General features: G+C 41.5%; 1 protein-coding gene across 1 annotated transcript in view; it reads left to right on the top strand.

The window, feature by feature from the left end:
• Window positions 1–21,338, top strand: part of SLC27A2 (solute carrier family 27 member 2) — a 54,829-nt gene extending 33,491 nt beyond the window's left edge. Inside the window, exons 5-10 of the mRNA XM_022587129.3 lie at window positions 2,943–3,137; window positions 13,113–13,203; window positions 13,816–14,014; window positions 15,503–15,600; window positions 19,959–20,089; window positions 21,051–21,338. Coding sequence (XP_022442837.1) covers window positions 2,943–3,137; window positions 13,113–13,203; window positions 13,816–14,014; window positions 15,503–15,600; window positions 19,959–20,089; window positions 21,051–21,227 — 891 coding nt within the window. The 3' untranslated portion in view covers window positions 21,228–21,338. The remainder of the gene's footprint in view (window positions 1–2,942; window positions 3,138–13,112; window positions 13,204–13,815; window positions 14,015–15,502; window positions 15,601–19,958; window positions 20,090–21,050) is intronic.

Genomic DNA, 21,338 nt, shown 5'->3' with positions numbered 1-21,338 from the left:
TGCCCCGTACCCTCTCTGGACACCCTGATCTCTCACCCTTCATCAGTCATTCAATCCATGGTGGATTAAAATCTCCCAGGTGTGTCTGCATGTTGCACCTCACCTCTAATGTAGAATAGAACGTTCGATCTTTGTTAAAGAAAAATGAGGTGACCCTTGACCTTTGGGGAGTGGCTTTGGTGGTGAGGAAATACCGTTTCTTCTTTTGGAGAAACACCAGTACTCTCAGGCCCTGGTGAGCAAAAGCTTAGATGAGAACCAGACATCTCTGAAACCTCCAGGGCCTCTTGGTTTGTGTCCACAAACATTTCCAGCCTACAGCCTTAATCCCTTCTGCTGGTGTAATAAGATCCCTCAGTTTATGATGAAAACTAAGCTGATGGCATTGTGACTGTGAGCCCAGCTACCTGGCACCCGCAGGTGACAGCTGCACCTCTGAGGCTGGCCCGCTTCCCACATCTCCAGAGCACTGCTGCCTCCTGCACCATAAACCCTGCCCTGGTGCTGATGTCCCGGCCATTAACTGTTTGAACAAGGAAGTTGAGGGTTTCCTGGTGGAGGTTATTTCTTCTTTTACTGCAGGAATTGCACTATATGCAAAGCACAGGTCCAGGCACGGTGGATGATAGAGAGAGAGATTACGCCTCAAAGGAGCTTACAGTCTAATGGGAGAGATAAATGTTCACCACCCATTAGACAAGGAAATGAACTAAGATGGTGATTGTGGGCTGCATATAGAAGAAGTAAGGTCTCTGGTCTACACACTGGAATGCTACTTTGGAGCTTCTCACGCAGGCCTGGGACCAAGTCAACCCCAGGTCAGGTGGTTATTTTCAAGCAAAAGTAAGTATTCCACAAATATTTGTGATGGTTTATTCTCAGAGTGGCAGTGAGGGACAGCAGTGTGGGGGGCAAGGGTAGCCTCTGGAAATTTGACAATCCTTGCTGAGGAGAGTCGTACCTTATGGACAGGATGACCCTATAAACCACTATCCAGGGGGCTTCCCTGGTGGTGCAGTGGTTGAGAGTCCGCCTGCCGATGCAGGGGACACGGCTTCGTGCCCCAGTCCAGGAAGATCCCACATGCCACGAAGCGGCTGGGCCCGTGAGCCATGGCCGCTGAGCCTGAGCGTCTGGAGCCTGTGCTCCGCAACGGGAGAGGCCACAACAGTGAGAGGCCTGCCTACCACACACACACCCAAAAAAAAAAACAACAGAAAAACACTATCCAAACAGGGACATTTGAGAATTAAAGGATTGTCATTAATAAGCACATCAGGACATCAGGTGTAAACCAGGATCAGCCCTGGCAAAGCAGATATATAGTCTCCTGACTTAAAAGTACTTAATAATTAGAAAAGGGAATTGATTCAGTGACTTAGGGACCGATAGAGCCGATGAAGAGAATAGGTTCCCACTCAGCCAGAACAAATAAGTTCATGCGGGTTCAGAAGGCTTCTCAGGTAAGTCTCCTCAACACCCTGGTTAAGAAACATTGGGACAACACGCCTAGTCTCTCTCTCTCTACACATTTCCTCCTCAAAAAGACGGCACAAGGGGCCCAGTTTTAACTAGTGAAAGGTATCGTCCCCCTCTCTGGTTAGGACTCCTGAAAGAACCTCACCACCTGAGTTTTGACCAAGGAGCTACTTAAAAATTAAATGCATACATGCTGCTCCACGGGCTCCTTGGCTTCTCTCACTTGGAAACCAATTCAAGGTTTGTTTGGTTTGGTTTCTAACTGCCGTATCAAAGGTCCTCTCCTTGTCAGAGAACTGCCAGCCTCTCTCTGCAAACGTTTTTTTTAAAAAAGGATCTCTTATTCCAAAATCACTTCACAGTGATTTCACAGAGTAGGAAATAAGGTACAAAATACTCCTTAGAACATTTGCTCTTTTAAGCAAGTTGCTGTTCAGTCAAAGAAATTCACATTTGATAGGAGAGGAGAATCCTAGTTACCTGGCACTTCTACCCCACTCCGTCCTATTTTCTGTTGGAGTAGAGGTCATCAAGTTACAGATTTTGCAAGTTAAAATTATACTTATTTACCTGTCCCTCCCTCCAGGCTGTGATCTCCTGACATCACATCAAATGCCTTATTAATATAAAATATCATTAAAATTACCCAAGGTTTGGACATATTTGTAGGGCCTCATAAATGGAAAGCAGACCAGCCCTCATCCCCCTCTCTTGCTCATACAAGCTCTGCTTTCAGTTCTTATACCCAAAACAGCCTTTCCTTTGTGATTTTTATTTATAGCAAAGCATATTCCTCCCAGGCCACCTCAGGCAACTGGGAGCCAGCTTCCTCTCTCTCTTCCCCTTCCCATCCCATCAGAACAGTTTCATTGTGCTGGTTCAGCTCTACCTGCTCTTGTGACCACTGGGTCTATCTGTTAGACGAACGCATGATCAAGAGTCTTCTCCCCAGTCCCTCCAGGCCCTCACATGAATTCTCTTGAATGACTGTAGAAAATGATTCTCTCTTTTTGCCTAGACTGTGTTCCCATTTTCTTCGTCACAGTCAAGTGAAGATTATCACTTCAGATTGTGTCAGTCTCTGACAGACCTCTTCCATGGGGCCTTTCCTTTCTGGCAATTCACTGAGGTCCACCAGCCTCATCACGAAAACAATCAACACATGACTTAAGCTTTAGGTTGGATGTGGGTTAAATGCTGGCATCACTTAGTTCCGTCAAGTGACAAATCAAAATGGGAAAATCCAAGCCTTTCAACTATTAAATCAGAGTTCCCACTGTCGGCCCATACTGTGTGTGTCGGTAGGCGGGGGGGAGGTGTAATATGTGTGGATGACAGAAAAGGCATGCACTAAGGCCAGCTCATAACCAACAAAAATATGTAGAAACATAAAGGCCACTATTAATATGTAAGTACAAGCTCCAAAGATGTTTCAGCTTGGTCTCTTCTTCGTCCCACTACAGAAACCAAACGATCGTGACCATAAAGTGAGAATGGCATTGGGAAATGGCTTGCGAGGAGATGTGTGGAGAGAATTCATCAAGAGATTTGGGGACGTTCACATTTATGAGTTCTATGCTTCCACTGAAGGCAATATCGGATTTATGAATTACACGAGAAAAGTCGGTGCTGTTGGAAGAGTGAACTACCTACTGAGAGTAAGCACATTGAAAACTGAGGGCAGCCAGCTTTCAGCACATGGAGATTTCTTAAAAGCTATGGCATGATGATGTTATCATCAGAATCCCATGCAGTCTCAGAGCCATGGCCCATTCATATCACCAAGAGAGGTTTTGCTCAGCTCTGTGACAATGACCTAAAAATGACAGGGTCCTCGAATTTTAAAATATTAATTTCTGTTAATAACAACCCATTATGCCTTTGCCATCTGCAACTTGTGTGAAGTCTTCCAATGCCATTTATACTTGTATTTGTTAAAACACCTGAAGGTTACCAGTTCTGTATGTTTACTATACACCGTGAAATGTGGTACTTCCCTTTCATCACACTGTACGTTACCACCACCAGGGGAATTTTTTATACATATAGGTGCAGGGCCCCCATCCCCTGAGCTTTGGATTCAATTGTTCTGAGCGGCGGCCCAGGCATCAGTGTTTTCTTAAAGCTGTTCAGCCAGGGTTAAGAACCACTCCTTCAAGATAAGCAGGGTGCATCCGAGTTGTAGGATCTTGTAAACATTTGTTTTCACCTAGTAACTACACCAGAAAGATATTTCTTATGTGTAAGCCAGCTCTCACAGCATTCTCTTTTCCCTCTCATTTTATTGCCTCACCTCCAGACAATCTCTTTGCCTTTTATTGTGCTCGAGCAGTCAGTCTTCCAGATGACCACCTATTCTGCAAAATTCCAGAAATATTCAGCAAATGCTGAACCTTCACTTGCTTGAGCAGTCATTACTGTGGTTATGCCTTGGGCAGCTCATCCTGCCTGGGCATGAAACAGCCACACCAGAGCTCCCAGGCAACCTGTGTCCCCGGGGACTGACCAGCAAAGTACAGAGGACAATAGTCCATGTGCATAAGAGACCTGGCCCAAGAGATCAAATTCCACTACCATCACAGACTAGCCCAAAGCCATGCCCTTTGTGTTCCTTAGGCCTCAACTTCAGAATCTATAAAAGAGACAGAAAGAGAAAATATAGAGCCTAGTGCCTGGCCCAAACTCAGTGTAATAAGGGAAGAGAGTTCTTGAAAGGATTACATTAAATAGGATATAACCCAATGCCTGTCATATAATAGCCTTGAAGAGTTATTAGTTGTAAAGTTTACTACTGTTCCATTCCTTGTATTCTGGCCTGATCTCCAGGCATTCCCAAGTCCAAGGAACCTCTCTAACAACAGCCAAACCTACACTACACATGTCCCTCCACTGTGCTCCACACCTGCGCCATCCAATACAGTAGCCACTAGCTACATGTAGCTATTTAAATTATGTAAACTTTTAATCAGTTCTTCATTCACCCTAGCCACATTTCAAGTGCTCAGTAGCCACATGTGTTTAGTGATGACCACATTGAGTAGTACAGTTATAGGACATTTCCATCATCACAGAATATTCTACTGGGAAGCACTACTACAGACTGAGAATCAATTTCCTACTCCCCACTGGAATCGCTGCTGAGAGGGTTAATCTTCTCTAGTTAGCATCAGGCCAACCTGAACCAGCCCAAACCTTGGATACCCAGGCTAAATGCAGTTCACAACAAGAGACGGCAGAAAGCTGAGCTGAGGCCTGGTGCAAGCTATCTATGTTGTCACTACTAACCCTCAGAAAACGTAAGTCGCAGGGAAACTTTCATTTCAAACTAAACCTGAGGACCCGAGAAATTGATGCTGTATATTACTAGTTCTTTGCTTCTCATCCATTGATTGCCATGTTTTATTGTCAGTTTTTCTACTTTAAACAAAACCACATATTTTAACTAGAAAAAAAGGAAGACGATGACCCTGCATTTGATGAGGAAAAAAGCATTACTTACCAACCCAAAATTTTTACATTCTTGCAAATAAACAAGATCTACATTTGTTGAATATGAATGCTATTCGGTTTCTAATGGTTAACTGCTACTACCAAAGCATGTGATTGGTTAATTTATCATACAGATTTGAAAACAAATTTGAAATGGACATAGTAATCATGGTTAATAATTAAATCTAAACACTGTCACATTTGTATTTTGCTGCCAATATAGAAAATAGTATACTTATTGCTCTTACTGAATTAAATTTAAATTCTTATGCCCTTGAATTATAGTAACATGAAATATGGTGGAATTTTAATAATTTTATAGCCGTGGGCATGAAACAAAGTATACCATTATATCATTGAATCTTAAATGTATTGGAGAACATGTCCCTGGAATGCGAAACATCTAACAGTAGTGGATTAAGGTTAAACGAGATTTTTTTATAACATTTTTATTGGAGCATAATTGCTTTACAATGGTGTGTTAGTTTCTGCTTTATAACAAAGTGAATCAGTTATACATAAACATATATCCCCATATCTCTTCCCTCCTGTGTCTCCCTCTATCCCACCCTCCCGATCCCACCCTTCAAGCTGGTCACAAAGCACTGAGCTGATCTCTCTGTGCTATGTGACTGCTTCCCACTAGCTATCTATTTTACATTTGGTAGTATATATATATCCATATATACACTACCACTCTCTCACTTTGTCCCAGCTTACCCTTCCCCCTCCAGTGTCCTCAAGTCCATTCTCTAGTAGGTCTGCGTCTTTATTCCCATCATGCCACTAGGTTCTTCATGACCATTTTTTGTTTCTTTTTTAGATTCCATATATGTTAGCATATGGTATTTGTTTTTCTCTTTCTGACTTACTTCACTCTGCATGACAGACTCTAGGTATATCCACCTCACTAGAAATAACTCAATTTTGTTTCTTTTTATGGCTGAGTAATATTCCATTGTATATATGTGCCACATCTTCTTTATCCATTCATCTGTTGATGGACACTTAGGTTGCTTCCATGTGCTGGCTATTGTAAATAGAGCTGCAATGAACATTGTGATACATGACTGTTTTTGAATTATGGTTTTCTCAGGGTATATGCCCAGTAGTGGGATTGCTGGGTCGTATGGTAGTTCTATTTTTAGTTTTTTAAGGAACCTCCATTGGCTGTATCAATTTACCACCAACAGTGCAAGAGGGTTCCCTTTTCTCCACACCCTCTCCAGCATTTATTGTTGGTAGATTTTTTAATGATGGCCATTCTGACTGGTGTGAGGTGATACCTCATTGCACTTTTGATTTGCATTTCTCTAATGATTAGTGATGTTGAGCATCCTTTCATGTGTTTGTTCGCTATCTGTATATCTTCTTTGGAGAAATGTCTATTTAGGTCTTTTGCCCATTTTTGGATTGGGTTGTTTGTTTTTCTGATATTGAGCTGCATGAGCTGCTTGTAAATTATTGAGATTAATCTTTTGTCAGTTTCTTCATCTGCAAATATTTTCTCCCATTCTGAGTGTTGTCTTTTCACCTTGTTTATGTTTCCTTTGCAGTGCAAAAGCTTTTAAGTTTCATTAGGTCCCATTGTTTATTTTTGTTTTTATTTCCATTTCTCTAGGAGGTGGGTCAAAAAGGATCTTGCTGTGATTGTTGTCAGAGTGTTCTGCCTATCTTTTCCTCTAAGAGTTTTATAGTGTCTGGCCTTACATTTAGGTCTTTAATCCATTTTGAGCTTATTATTGTGTATGGTGTTAGGGAGTGTTCTAATTTCATTCTTTTACATGTAGCTATCCAGTTTTCCCAGCACCACTTATTGAAGAGGCTGTCATTTCTCCATTGTATGCTCTTGCCTCCTTTGTCAAAAATAAGGTGACCATATGTTCATGGGTTTATCTCTGGGCCTTCAATCCTGTTCCATTGATCTATCTTTCTGTTTTTGTGCCAGTACCATATTGTCTTGATTACTTTAGCTTTGTAGTATAATCTGAAGTCCAGGAGCCTGATTTGTCCAGCTCCGTTTTTCTTTCTCAAGATTGCTTTGGCTATTCAGGGTCTTTTGTGTTTCCATACAAACTGTGAAAGTTTTTGCTCTAGTTCTGGGAAAAATACCATTTGTAATTTGATAGGGATTGCATTGAATCTGTAGACTGCTTTGGGTAGTATAGTCATTTCCACAATGTTGAATCTTCCAATCCAAGAACATAATATATCTCTCCATCTGTTTGTATCATCTTTAATTTCTTTTATCAGTGTCTTATAATTTTCTGCATACAGGTCTTTTGTGTCCTTAGGTAGGTTTATTCCCAGCTATTTTATTCTTTTTGTTGCAATGGTAAATAGGAGTGTTTTCTTAATTTCTCTTTCAGATTTTTCATCATTAGTGTATAGGAATGCCAGAGATTTCTGTGCATTAATTTTGTATCCTGCAAATTTACCAAATTCATTGATTAGCTCTGGTAGTTTTCTGGTCGCATCTTTAGGATTTTCTACGTATAGTATCACGTCATCTGCAAACAGTGACAGTTTTACTTCTTCTTTTCTGATTTGGATTCCTTTTATTTCTTTTTCTTCTCTGATTGCTGTGGCTAAAACTTCCAAAACTATGTTGAATAATAGTGGTGAGAGTGGGCAACCTTGTCTTGTTCCTAATCTTAGCAGAAATGGTCTTAGTTTTTCACCATTGAGAATGATGTTGGCTGTGGGTTTGTCATATATGGCCTTTATTATGTTGAGGTAAGTTCCCTCTATGCCTACTTTCTGGAGAGTTTTTATCATAAATGGGGGTTGAATTTTGTCAAAAGCTTTTGCTGCATCTATTGAGATGATCATATGGTTTTTATCCTTCAATTTGTTAATATGGCGTATCAGACTGATTGATTTGCATATATTGAAGAATCCTTGCATTCCTGGGATAAACCCCACTTGATCATAGTGTATGACCCTTTTAATGTGCTGTTGAATTCTGTTTCCTAGTATTTTGCTGAGGATTTTTGCATCTAAGTTCATCAGTGATATTGGCCTGTAATTTTCTTTCTTTGTGACATCTGTGTCTGGTTTTGGTATCAAGGTGATGGTGGCCTCATAGAATGAGCTTGGGAGTGTTCCTCCATCTGCTATATCTTGGATGAGTTTGAGAAGGATAGGTGTTAGTTCTTCTCTAAATGTTTGATAGAATTCTCCTGTGAAGCCATCTGGTCCTGAGCTTTTGATGGTTGGAAGATTTTTAATCACAGTTTCAATTTCAGTGCTTGTGATTGGTCTGCTTATATTTTCTATTTCTTCCTGGTTCAGTCTCGGAAGGTTGTGCTTTTCTAAGAATTTGTCCATTTCTTCCAGGTCGTCCATTTTATTGGCATAGAGTTACTTGTAGTAATCTCTCATGATCCTTTGTATTTCTGCAGTGTCAGTTGTTACTTCTTCTTTTTTCTTTTCTAATTCTATTGATTTGAGTCTTCTCCCTTTTTTTCTTGATGAGTCTGGCTAATGGTTTATCAATTTTGTTTACCTTCTCAAAGAACCAGCTTTTAGTTTTATTTGCTATCATTGCCTTCATTTCTTTTTCATTTATTTCTGATCTGATCTTTATGATTTACTTCTTTCTGCTAACTTTGGGGGTTTTTTGCTCTTCTTTCTCTAATTGCTTTAGGTGTAACGTTAGGTTGTTTATTTGAGATGTTTCTTGTTTCTTGAGGTAGGATTGTATTGCTATAAACTTCCTTCTTAGAACTGCTTTTGCTGCATCCCATAGGTTTTGCATCATCGTGTTTTCATTGTCATTTGTTTTTAGGTATTTTTTGTTTTCCTCTTTAATTTCATCAGTGATCTCTTGGTTATTAAGTGGTGTATTGTTTAGCCTCCATGTATTTCTGTTTTTTACAGAATTTTTCCTATAATTGATATCTAGTCTCATAGCATTGTGGTTGGAAAAAACACTTGATACAATTTCGATTTTTTTAAATTTACCAAGGCTTGTGACCTTGGTAATTAATTTTAATTTACCATATCTTGTGACCCAAGATATGATCTATCCTGAGAATGTTCCATGAGCACTTGAGAAGAAAGTGTATTCTGTTGTTTTTGGATGGAATGTCATATAAATATCAATTAAGCCCATCTTGTTTAATGTATCATTTAAAGCTTGTGTTTCCTTATTTATTTTTATTTTGAATGATCTGTCTATTGGTGCAAGTGGGGTGTTAAAGTCCCCTACGGATTGTGTTACCATCGATTTCCCCTTTTATGGCTGTTAGTATTTGCCTTATGTATTGAGGTGCTCCTATGTTGGGTGCATAAATATTTACAATTGTTATATCTTCTTCTTGGATCGATCCCTTGATCATTATGTAGTGTCCTTCTTTGTCTCTTCTAATAGTCTTTGTTTAAAAGTCTATTTTGTCTGATATGAGAATTGCTACTACAGTTTTCTTTTGATTTCCATTTGCATGGAATATCTTTTTCCATCCCCTCACTTTCAGTCTGTTTGTGTCCCTAGGTCTGAAGTGGGTCTCTTGTAGACAGCATATATACGGGTCTTGTTTTTGTATCCATTCAGCCAGTCTATGTCTTTTGGTTAGAACATTTAATCCATTTATATGTAAGGTAATTATTGATATGTATGTCCCTATTACCATTTTAATTGTTTTGGGTTTGTTATTATAGGTCTTTTCCTTCTCTTGTGTTTCCTGCCTAGGGAAGTTCCTTTAGCATTTGTTGTAGAGCTAGTTTGGTGGTGCTGAATTCTCTTAGCTTTTGCTTGTATGTAAAGATTTTAATTTCTCTGTCGAATCTGAATGAGACCCTTGCTAGGGAGAGTAATCTTGGTTGTAGGCTTTTCCCTTTCATCACTTTAAATATGTTCTGCCACTGTCTTCTGGCTTGCAGAGTTTCTGCTGAAAGATTGGCTGTTAACCTTATGGGGATTCCCTTGTATGTTATTTGTTGTTTTTCCCTTGCTTCTTTTAGTATTTTTTCTTTGTATTTAATTTTTGATAGTCTGAATAATATGTGTCTTGGCGTGTTTCTCCTTGGATTTATCCTGTGTGGGACTCTCTGTGCTTCCTGGACTTGGGTGGCTATTTCCTTTCTCATATTAGGGAAGTTGTCAACTATAATCCCTTCAAATATTTCTCAGTCCCTTTCTTTTTCTCTTCTTCTGGGACCCCTATAATTCGAATGTTGGTGTGTTTAATGTTGTCCCAGAGGTCTCTGAGACTGTTTTCAATTCTTTTCATTCTTTTTTCTTTATTCTGCCCTGCAGTAATTATTTCCACTATTTTATCTTCCAGGTCACTTGTCCGTTCTTCTGCCTCAGTTATTCTGCTATTGATTCCTTCTAGAGAATTTTTAATTTCATTTATTGTGTTGTTCATCATTGTTTGTTTGCTCTTTACTTCTTCTAGGTCCTTTTTAAACGTTTCTTGTATTTTCTCCATTCTATTTCCAAGATTTTGGATCATCTTTACTATCATGACTCTGAATTCTTTTTCAGGTAGACTGCCTATTTCTTCCTCATTTGTTAGGTCTGGTGGGTTTTTACCTTGCTCCTGCATCTGCTGCGTATTTCTCTGTCTTCTCATTTTGCTTAACTTACTGTGTTTGTGGTCTCCTTTTCACAGGCTGCAGGTTTGTCATTCACATTGTTTCTGGTGTCTGCCCCAGTGGGTTAGGTGTGTTTAGTGTGTTGTGTAGCCTTCCTGGTGGAGGGGACTGGTGCCTGTGTTCTGGTAAATGAGGCTGGATCTTGTCTTTCTGGTGGGCAGGACCACAACCGATGGTGTGTTTTGGGGTGTCTGTGACCTTATTATGATTTTAGGCAGCCTCTCTGCTAATGGGTGGGGCTGTGTTCCTGTCTTGCTAGTTGTTTCGCATGGGTTGTCCAGCACTGGAGCTTGCTGGTCATTCAGTGGAGCTGGGTCTTAGCGTTGAGACAGATATCTCTGGGAGACCTCTCATCAATTGATATTATGAGGGGCTGGGAGGTCTCTAGCGAACCAATGTCCTGAACTCGGCTCTCCCACCTCAGAGGCACAGGCCTGACTCCTGGCCGGAGCACCAAGACCCTATCAGCCACATGGCTCAGAAGAACAGGGAGAAAAAAAGAAAGAAAATAGTAAAATAAAAGAAAGTTATTAAAATTAAAAATAATTACTAAAAACAAAAATTAAAAAGTAATAAAAAAGGAAAGAAAGAAGAGAGCAACCAAACCAAAAAAGAAATCCACCAATGATAACAAGCTCTAAAAACTAACTGTAGTTAAAGAAAGAACAACAAGAAAAAAAGCGGACAGACAGAACCCTAGGACAAATGGTAAAAGCAAAGCTATACAGACAAAATTACAGAAAGAAGCATACCCATACACACTCACAAAAAGAGAAAAAGGAATAAAAAATATATATTATTGCTCCCAAAGTCCACTGCCTCAATTTAAGATGATTCTTTGTCTATTCAGGTGTTCCACAGATGCAGGGTACGTCAAGTTGATTGTGGAGATTTAATCCACGGCTCCTGAGGCTGCTGGGAGGGATTTCCCTTTCTCTTCTTTGTTCGCACAGCTCCGGGGGTTCAGCTTTGGATTTGGCCCCACCTCTGCATGTAGGTCGCCTGAGGGCGTCTGTTCTTTGCTCAGACAGGATGGGGTTAAAGGAGCAGCTGATTCAGGGGCTCTGGCTCACTCAGACCAGGGGGAGGGAGGGGTACGGATGCAGGGCAAGCCTGCGGCGGCAGAGGCCAGCATGACGTTGCACCAGCCTGAGGCGCGCCGTGTGTTGTCCCCGGGAGGTTGTCCCTGGATCACGGGACCCTGGCAGTGGCGGACTGCACAGGCTTCCGGGAGCGGAGGTGTGGATAGTGACCTGTGCTTGCACACAGGCTTCTTGGTGGTGGCAGCAAAGGCCTTAGCATCTCATGCCTGTCTCTGGGGTCCGCGCTGATAGCCACGGCTCGCGCCCGTCTCTGGGGCTCATTTAGGCGGTGCTCTGAATTCCCCTCTCCTCACGCACCCCGAAACAATGCTCTCTTGCCTCTTAGGCAGGTCCAGACTTTTTCCCAGACTCCCTCCCGGCTAGCCGTGGCGCACTAACCCCTTCAGGCTGTGTTCACGCCGCCAGTCCTCTCCCTGCACTCCGACCGAAGCCCGAGCCTCAGCTCCCAGACCCCACCCGCCCCGGCGTGTGAGCAGACAAGCGTCTCGGGCTGCTGAGTGCCGGTCGGCACCTATCCTCTGTGCGGGAATCTCTCCGCTTTGCCCTCCGCACCCTGTGACTGCGCTCTCCTCTGCGGCTCCAAAGCTTCCCCCCTGCGCCAGCCACAGTCTCGGCCCGCAAAGGGGCTTCTAGTGTGTGGAAACCTTTCCTCCTTCACAGCTCCCTCCCACTGGTGCAGGTTCCGTCCGTATCCTTTTGTCTCTGGTTATTCTTTTTTCTTTTGCCCTACCTGTGTACGTGGGGAGTTTCTTACCTTTTGGGAAGTCTGAGGTCTTCTACCAGCATTCAGTAGGTGTTCTGTAAGAGCAGTTCCACGTGTAGATGTATTTCTGATGTATTTGTGGGGAGGAAGGCGATCTCCACATCTCACTCCTCCGCCATCTTGAAGGTCTCCCCTAAACAAGATTTTAAAAGCCCACATGTGATGTGTCCACCAAAACACATGCATGAGAATGTTCATAACAGCTTTATATTTAATAGTCTAAAACTAGAAACATCCAAATGTCTATTAACAGGAGAAGAGATAAATAAATTGTGGTATATTCATACAAGGAAAGTTGCATGGCAATAAAAAGTACACCACTGACACAAACACCAACAGGGAGAGATGGATATCACAGACATTATGCTGAGTGAAAGCAGTAGATACTAAAGCATGTATTTATTTCACTTATTTGATGCTTAAGACTACTTGATGGCAATAAAAGTCAGAATAGTGACTTGACAGAAAGGGGCAGGAGGAAACTTCTTACGGTAATGAAAACGTTTAGTATCTTGATCTGGGCAGTAGTTACATAAGGGTATGCATATGCAAAAATTCATCAAGCTGTACACTTAAAGTATGTGCACTTTGTATGCTTTATGTATGCTATGCCACAATAAAAAAGAAAAAGTTGTGAAAGAATATGTGCTCAGAATGATCCATTTTAATTTTGCTAGAAAGTCGTAACTTATGAGCTGATTAAATATGATGTGGAGAAAGATGAACCCGTTCGAGATGGAAATGGATATTGCATCAAAGTTCCCAAAGGTACAGTGGATTTTTGTTCAATTAACCTGTGCCTTTTCTTACCTTAACCAAGTGACTCTTAAGAACTAACATATCACAGCTAAAATGAACACATGGTAAAATTTATCAGAGTGGGGGAAAAAAAGAGGTTTATTTTCGTACTCTCGGAAATAGATAGATTCCAAAAGATAGTAATTTACCACTACACGTAATATAACTATAATTTGAAAGCTAGCTTAATAATTTCTTGATTATTAGGTAAGCATTTTGCAGAAGCGGATATGTAATTATGGTTGCAAAACTACGGTTAGCTTTAGCGGGCCTTTCCTTTAAGCTTAAACTACTATGCGTTTGTCTAATTGTGTGTGTAAATCATTATTCAGTGAAAGATTAGTATTAAAAGAATTACAAATGTGTGGCCATAGAGAATAATGTACTGTGTGTGTGTGCATGGTGTATATATGTGTGTATATGATGTACATGGAAATACATGTACACATGCATGTAAAATGACTCTTCCTGCAGCCAGCTTGTTGCCACTGGGTTGTATGGCATCAGTTTTAAAAGAAGGTTAATACTAAAAGTTGCCTACTGCTAGTACATAAAATAACAATTTACTTTCTTCTGTCTTAGGTGAAGTCGGACTCCTGGTTTGCAGAATCACACAACTCACACCATTTAGTGGCTATGCTGGAGGAAAGACTCAGACAGAGAAGAAAAAACTGAGAGATGTCTTTAAGAAAGGAGACCTCTATTTCAACAGTGGAGATCTCTTAATGATGGACCACGAAAATTTTATCTACTTCCATGACAGAGTCGGAGATACATTCCGGTTGGTTTCTCTGAATTATTGAGCCAAAATCAAACACATGCACAATTTGGCTTACTCCTAAATTAGAGTCGCATTCCACTTTGGTTATGGTACTCCATTTCCTTCTGTCTCTTTGGCGTGTCAATTCAACCTCCTGTATTCCCAGAAAACAAGGAGCAAAATACATGGGGTATCACTCTGCAATGCATAGTTATCTTGGTTGAGCAACACCAGATGAAACTAGGAGAGAAAACCTGTGTCTGATTTTGGGCACCTAAATAACTTAGTCCGTCCAATTCCTCCCATTTATCCTCAATTATTACCAGTCACTCAGTTCAGCCAGGGATTTTCATACTGTTTCCAATCATGAGGCTTTTTCTCAGATAAAATAAAATGCAAGTTAATGTAAAGCTGATCTAGTTGAAGAGGAGGTGAGGGTTCTGAGCCCCATCTGCTCCTGTCCCTCCCACTCTCCATTCCCAGATGGTTTCCCACAGAACCCACAAGTCGGCACAGTGGAGTTTGAAAGTCATCGTAATAGACCATGAAATTAATTCTCAGCAACAGCATGGTCCTCCAGCTTCATGACACTTCTGTTTAACCAGCTTCCTTCCCGTATAAACTCCCTCAGGTCAGACCCTGTGTCTGCTTGTTCGCCCCCCAGCACCTAGTACAGTGATTACTTTTTGCATGAATGAATGAGGAAGAGATGGAAGTTGTCTGTCTGTAGTAGAAAGAGCATGGATATGAATGAGAAGAACTCAGCTCCCAGGCTTCCTCTTTACCCCTGAGCAGCTGTGTTATCAGGCAGGTAATCTTTCTGTACCTCAGTTCCTTCACCCATGAAATGAGGGTCCCAATGATCCTTACGGTTCTTTCCATCTCTAATATCCCATGACTCTGGATCTATATCATTATTTTATGCCACCTTCATGTTACTAAAAAAGATACTTCTGGGAGATCTAAAGAATTTTTAAATGTAAGACAAAATTTAACTCTTTATTCAAAGAAAAAGTAGCACCTGATTGAGCACTAACATTATTCTCCCTACAAATAGAGTATGATATTTTCTCTCTTATTAAAAGCTTTTTCATTGCCATAAGACCCTGAAATACAAGTATGAAATTCTAGTTAATAGACATTTACTAACTGAATTAAATAGCAGTCAAAGTTAGTGAATGAGGGAAGTGAGAGACCTAAACACAGCAAAAACTCATTGAGATTTATTTTTGATTTCTAGTGCCTTTCTTAGGCCAAGCCCATATTTTAACATTAGAACATCATTTCACGTGGCAAGGTTAAAATTCCACATTTTATTCTTTAGGTCTATGCCTTTGTCTTTCATGCCTCAAGCAGGGTGCCTCTCCCATGACTAAGTTGGAGAGTTTGGGGGCCAAGGTGAGGAAGACAAGCGCAGCCACCCCACAGAGGTCTGGAGGAGACACCTGTCACAGACAACATGCACTGCAGACCACCAGTGACCTCTGCTAACCTTGCCTTTTCTTCCAGGTGGAAAGGGGAAAATGTGGCCACCACTGAAGTTGCTGACATAGTAGGACTGGTTGATTTTGTCCAAGAAGTGAATGTTTATGGCGTGTCTGTGCCAGGTATGCACAAGATATTATAAATCAATGCCAAAACTCTTACACTAACAGAACATAATTTTAACCCCCGGGCAAAGTTTGTCATCACTTCCTCCTGCCAGCTGGAGAATCAAACAACTCTGTCCCAGCCTCCTGGGAGTAAGGGGCTTATGTCTGGTTTATGTGCCATTATAAATCAGACAGGTCAGTACATCTGAACCTGGCCTTCCTCTGTGGTTCACTCCCCAGCTGTTCTTGGGCTCTCAAGCAAGCCAAATCTCTCCATGATGCAGGGTCCATGCAGCATTTGGCATGCCTCAAGAAAAGAGGTATCATGCTTGAGAGCTTGGAAGTGGTATCTTGGCCTCTGAACTGGGAGGCACAGTGCCGTTGCTAGAGGAAAAAAGCCAGGAAGGAGCTGATTTTTTCCAGACTCTTCTTTTAAACCAAGTCCCTGACCCCAGCTTGCTCCACTGAGTTTCAGAATCATCACACAAAGTGCTGTCACCAAGCCTCTGTCTGCAGATCTGCCTCTGCCAGCAGAGTGGGGAGGGTGAGGTCTGATTTTGGGTCCTGGCTCCAACACCTGCTGGCTGTTTGACTTCACACAAATCACTAAATTAGAGATAATACCAATCCTGCAGTTAAGATTGTCGAGAAAACGAATTCATTTTAATTACATAAATACTAAATGTATATTTATCAGACACGTACATGAGGGTTGTCATGAAAAGAAATCATTTTAATTATAGATGTCAGAGAGAATTAAAACTTCCAAATCACTATGCAAGTGTAAGGTACTAGGGGAATCGGTATTCCCTAGAACTCAGTATTTGGGATTCTCATCTATACTCAAAATGGAAATCCCAAAGTCCCTTTTACCTGAGCTATGATGGTTTCACATGACATTGTGCTGTCCTTTTGTTTCTTAAAGAATATTTGAGGCTTTCTCTTGCCTGCTCCTCTCCAACCCGGTGACAATGACTTGACAGGAAGTGTACCACATCTCAGGTCAGAGTCTGAGGGGTGCAGAATACTTCTCATGTTGGATTTCAGGCTGAATTAACACAAGGGCCCATATTGTGGTTGTCAGCCATGGCACCATGCTGGCCTCTCACAGACCCCACCTGGAATATGTTGCATGCCCTTCTAAATGCTGGATTTTTTAAAGTAACAATGCAAAAGAATGAGTATGAGAAGGTAAGAAAATATGGGAAATGGAATGGAAAGGCCTAATCCACTGCTCTTCAAAGTGGTGTCACCTACAAATTGACACTTGTCATCTACCTCTACAAGGATTAAATTACGAGCCGCTGTAGCTGCTGACCTTCAACACGCCCTGAAAGGAGTTCAAGGTGGAGATCAGGAATGAGGCACTCTGTGCTCTGGGAAAAACTGGCAGAACAGGTCTTCAGATAGATATTTTCAGGAGAAGATTTTATGAGCCCAATTCTTGCATCTCCTCATATCTAGAAAAGCACTAAAATCCTTCATGGTGACATCTGCTCCTCGTGACTAGCAGTGACCTTCATGAGACTAGCAGATACCTTCTGCAAAAAATATGCCTGGTTGCATGTACTCCCCCCCTTCACTAAAATCCCATGTGTACTGACCTTCTGCCCTACCTCTATGGAGCAGTTTCTCAGAGCTATCTGAAATGCTGTCTCGCAGGCTATAGTCCTCATTTTGCCCCCAAATAAAATTTAACTCACAACTCTCACGTTGTGCATTTTTTTCATTTGACAGTAGGGTCCCTGGGCCAGCAACAGCATCATCGCCCAGGAGCTTGTTAAAAATTTAATATTTCTCATGTTCAAAATGCCCACCCCAGAACTACTGAACCAGAATCTCTGGGGTGGGGCCCAGGGAGCTGTGTTTTAACAAGCCCTCCAGTGATTCTTAAAACAAATGAAGTCTGGTTTGGGAGTGATGAAAATGTTCTAGAGCTAGATACTGGTGATAGTTGCACGACATTGTGAACGTACTAAATGCCACTGAACTGTATACTTTAAAATGGTTAAAATAATGAATTGTATGTTTTAACACAATTTTTAAAAAACACTGAAGTCTGAGAAGCCTGGAGGCCTAGTGGTTCTGAAAATTTAGCCAGTCATCAGAATCATCTGGGAAACTTTTTAAAGCCCAGATCTGGGGTTTGGGACTAAATCTTTGTGTCTTTTTTAAATTCCCAAATGGGTCTACCACCCAGTAAAGTTTAGGAGCCATTGATATAGAACAAAGAAGAGGAGGCTAATGGGTTTCAAATGATTGGGAGACAAGTCAGGTAGAACAAGGAGCAGCTGTGTTTATGTTACGCTGGAGAGCAGAATAAAACAGACGGATTGAAATGACCAGGGAGCAAATTTTAGCCTGAGAACTCTCCTGTAGCCAGAGGGACCAACAACAGAATGGTCTGTCTCCTGAGGTAGACAATGTCCCACCAACTGGGATGTGTAAAGAGGCTGGCTGTCCACCTGGGATCCTGTGAGAATTCTTACAGCAGTGAAAGATTAGAGATGAACCCTAAAGTCTCTCCTATTTTCAGATTCTGTGATTCTCAGTGCCACTCTTGCAGCCTAGAAATGTGGCAGGTCTATCTAGAGAAAGGCATCAGTCCACCAGGGTGATTCTCACTACCAAAGGGCTGAACAAGGCCTTCACAGATCTCAGCTTTGGACCAGGAAGAAACTTCTAAGTTTGGGCCTAGACTAGAGATGACACCAGAACTGCCAAACTACTCTCTAGAGCTTTATATTATCAATAGAACTTTCTGCAGTGTTCTGAAAATGTTCTATATCTGCACTGTCCAGCATGGTAGCCAATAGCTACCATATGGTTGTTGAGCACTTGAAATGTGGCTAGTGCAGCTGAGGAACTGAATTTTTCATTTTATTTAATTATAATTAATTTTAATAGCTACATGTGACCAGTGGCCACCATATTGGATAGTGCAACTCTAGAGAACCTCTGGCCCGAACTGCTGCAGACAGGAACCTTCCCCCTGGAGGTGAACTAGCCCCAGCCAACCTCTGGGAGTCAGGACAGAGACCTGAGATCCAACAGCCCCATTCGCCTCTCGGTTGGGCATTGCCTCTGTCAGAGCAAGAAGGAACCAGTTGACACTGAAGATTTCTGTTGCATCAGCCTCTGCCTTAATTCTAAAAGGAGCTCATTGGAGACATTCAAGATTCCTGAGACCGGTACCTTTGAGACAGCTACCAGGGACCCCTAGAGAAAGAGGGTATGGTGCCCTGCCTCCCTCCTTCAGATATGAGGCAAAGCAAATGAGGATGCATTTCCTTTCTTATAATTTTTCCTCTTGTTTTCTGACTTCTTTAGAGTCATGGGTAAACACACAACCACCATGGGAGAGTTTGAAAGCTGGGGCCCAGGTGACGAAGGGCGGCTCCTTCCCCCTCTCTGATTACAGTTAAGTAGTTCAGGGAAGTGGACCTGGACTCCCACTGGGTCTGCCCAATCACGTAGAAGAGGTATTAATATGTAATTACCACTGTCCTCACAAGAAAACAATGGTAATTGTTCTAAACACCGGGAAGAAAGAGCTGTTAGGATCTGTTTCCCCTGTGGAGAGCACAACCTCTCTGGACTAGAAGGCATCCAGGTGGGGAGGCGGGGGTGCGGTGGGCACATACCTTGATCTGCCTTCACCCTCCTGTCCTGCAGCCTCTCTGAAATGCAGAGGCAAAGCTATTAGGAACCATGATTATATGTCTCAGAGGTGAACATTTGTGCCTGGAAGCACAACAGACCTGACCTGCGACCCAAAGAACAACCTGAGCCCAATTATCCTTGACAGGGGAGCAAGGGTTTTTCACCAGAGTCCAAAAAATTTTTTAGCCACTAGTTCAACCTTTTTCCCATTCTGGTGTTTACATCTAGGCTGCCAAGAAGGATGATGTCAATAAGCACAGGATCTTTAGCCAGCCTGCCTCAATTCCATTTCTGGCCCTGCCTAGTATTTGCTGCATGAACTTGAACAAGTCATTTTTTTTTTTGAACAAGTCTTTTAATGTCATTAAGCCTCAGTTTCTTCACCTGTAAAATGGAGATAACCTTTGTACCTCTTCATAAGGTTGTCGCGAGGGTTAAATAAGATAGTACATAAAGCACACTTAGTAAAGGACCTGGCATGTAATAAAGATTCAGTCGATGTGTAGCTTGTTGTTTTGTTGTTATCTTTAATTCACTTTAGAATTTAACTTCAACATATATTTGAAATAAAAATTCCAGCTATCCAAAAGAAACCCATACCATAATGCTGTCTCAGTTCTCTATACTTTGACCTAGCAAAGGTCATTTATTTTATCATAAATAAAATAAATAGCTACAACCCACCTAATTTTTTCTCACTTTAACTCTAGGTCACGAGGGTCGAATTGGCATGGCTTCCATCAAGATGAAGGAAGACCATGAATTTGATGGAAGGAAACTCTTTAAGCATGTGGCCGATTACCTGCCCAATTATGCAAGGCCCCGGTTTCTAAGAATACAGGTGAGACCCCTTGTTATAAAGTTCAGTTATCCTCTCTCTTGGAGACACCTGAGTCAAAGGGAACAATTCCTCTTCTACCATGGCGAGCACAACGGCCAAATTTTCACTACCCTTTCGGGAAGCTAAATGAGGAAGCAGATATACCAGAAAATATAGCTAGCTGAAACCAAATCCTAATCCCTTTTTCCCTAAAACCACAGGCAGTTCATTCAGCAACAGTGTTAGCAAATAACTCACAAAGTCTGTTTGATGAGGTATAACAAACACATAAAATAGAAATGCTCTGACCCTCTTACTTGTTTCCAGTTTTAAAGAATGGAAAAATCCCCTGAAGTCCTGCACCTTTCTGTGATGTGAACTTAAATTGGGCATCATTAGCCAGTAGGAACTACCAAAGGCTAAACTGTCACGCATAGAGATTTTTTTTTTCTTCCTCAAAGATTAACCCCTTAGTTTAACACTCTCACTTTTGGACCTTGAGCTCTGTGATTCTGTAGCTGAAGATGTGAGAAAAGAAGTGTTAGATTACCAGATATTGCTAAGGTTAAACGGTTATTTCTGTTGATGTTCATAAAACACTGACATATGCTTTACAGTGATGGTTGAGAGACATGAAAGTTGAAATATCCTCAGATCGTCACCTATTTATTGAAGAAGAAACAAGTATTCAGTGTCACAAACAGGCTGAAAAAAAAAGTTGTCCGTGTGTAGATGATTCCTTTCCCCACCCCACCATTAATCAGAATATTCCAGGAATACTGGAAGCTCACCAAGTGACACTCTCCTTCTCCGTATTCCACTGTCTGCAGACTCTCTCTCCCCACATGTGATCGTCAAGCTTTAAAGGAAGGAAAAATACCTCCACAGAGGGCCCCCTAGTGGAGGTTCTGAAGACAGGATATCTTGGTATCACACAGAACCTGCTTTCACAGCTCTCAAATGATTGTTTGATGTTTTTCAGGACACCATTGAGATCACTGGAACTTTTAAACACCGAAAAGTGACCCTCATGGAAGAGGGTTTTAACCCTGCAGTTATCAAAGATGCCTTGTATTTCTTGGATGACAAAGCAGAAATGTATGTGCCGATGACTGAGCACATTTACAACGCCATTAATGATAAAACTCTGAAACTCTGAATATTACCAGGAGGGTAACTCAGTGTATTTCTAGAAAGGAACTGAATGGACCTAGTACAGCCACTTGATATAATCCCACTTTAATTTGATTGAAGATTGTGCAGTGCAATT

The sequence above is a fragment of the Delphinapterus leucas genome, chromosome 2, assembly GCF_059928025.1.
Source record: "Delphinapterus leucas isolate spDelLeu-1000000601 "Yukka" chromosome 2, BTC_Dleu_Yukka2, whole genome shotgun sequence".
In the NCBI taxonomy this organism is placed as follows: Eukaryota; Metazoa; Chordata; class Mammalia; order Artiodactyla; family Monodontidae; genus Delphinapterus; species Delphinapterus leucas.
This window is presented reverse-complemented; position numbering and strand designations above follow the sequence as displayed.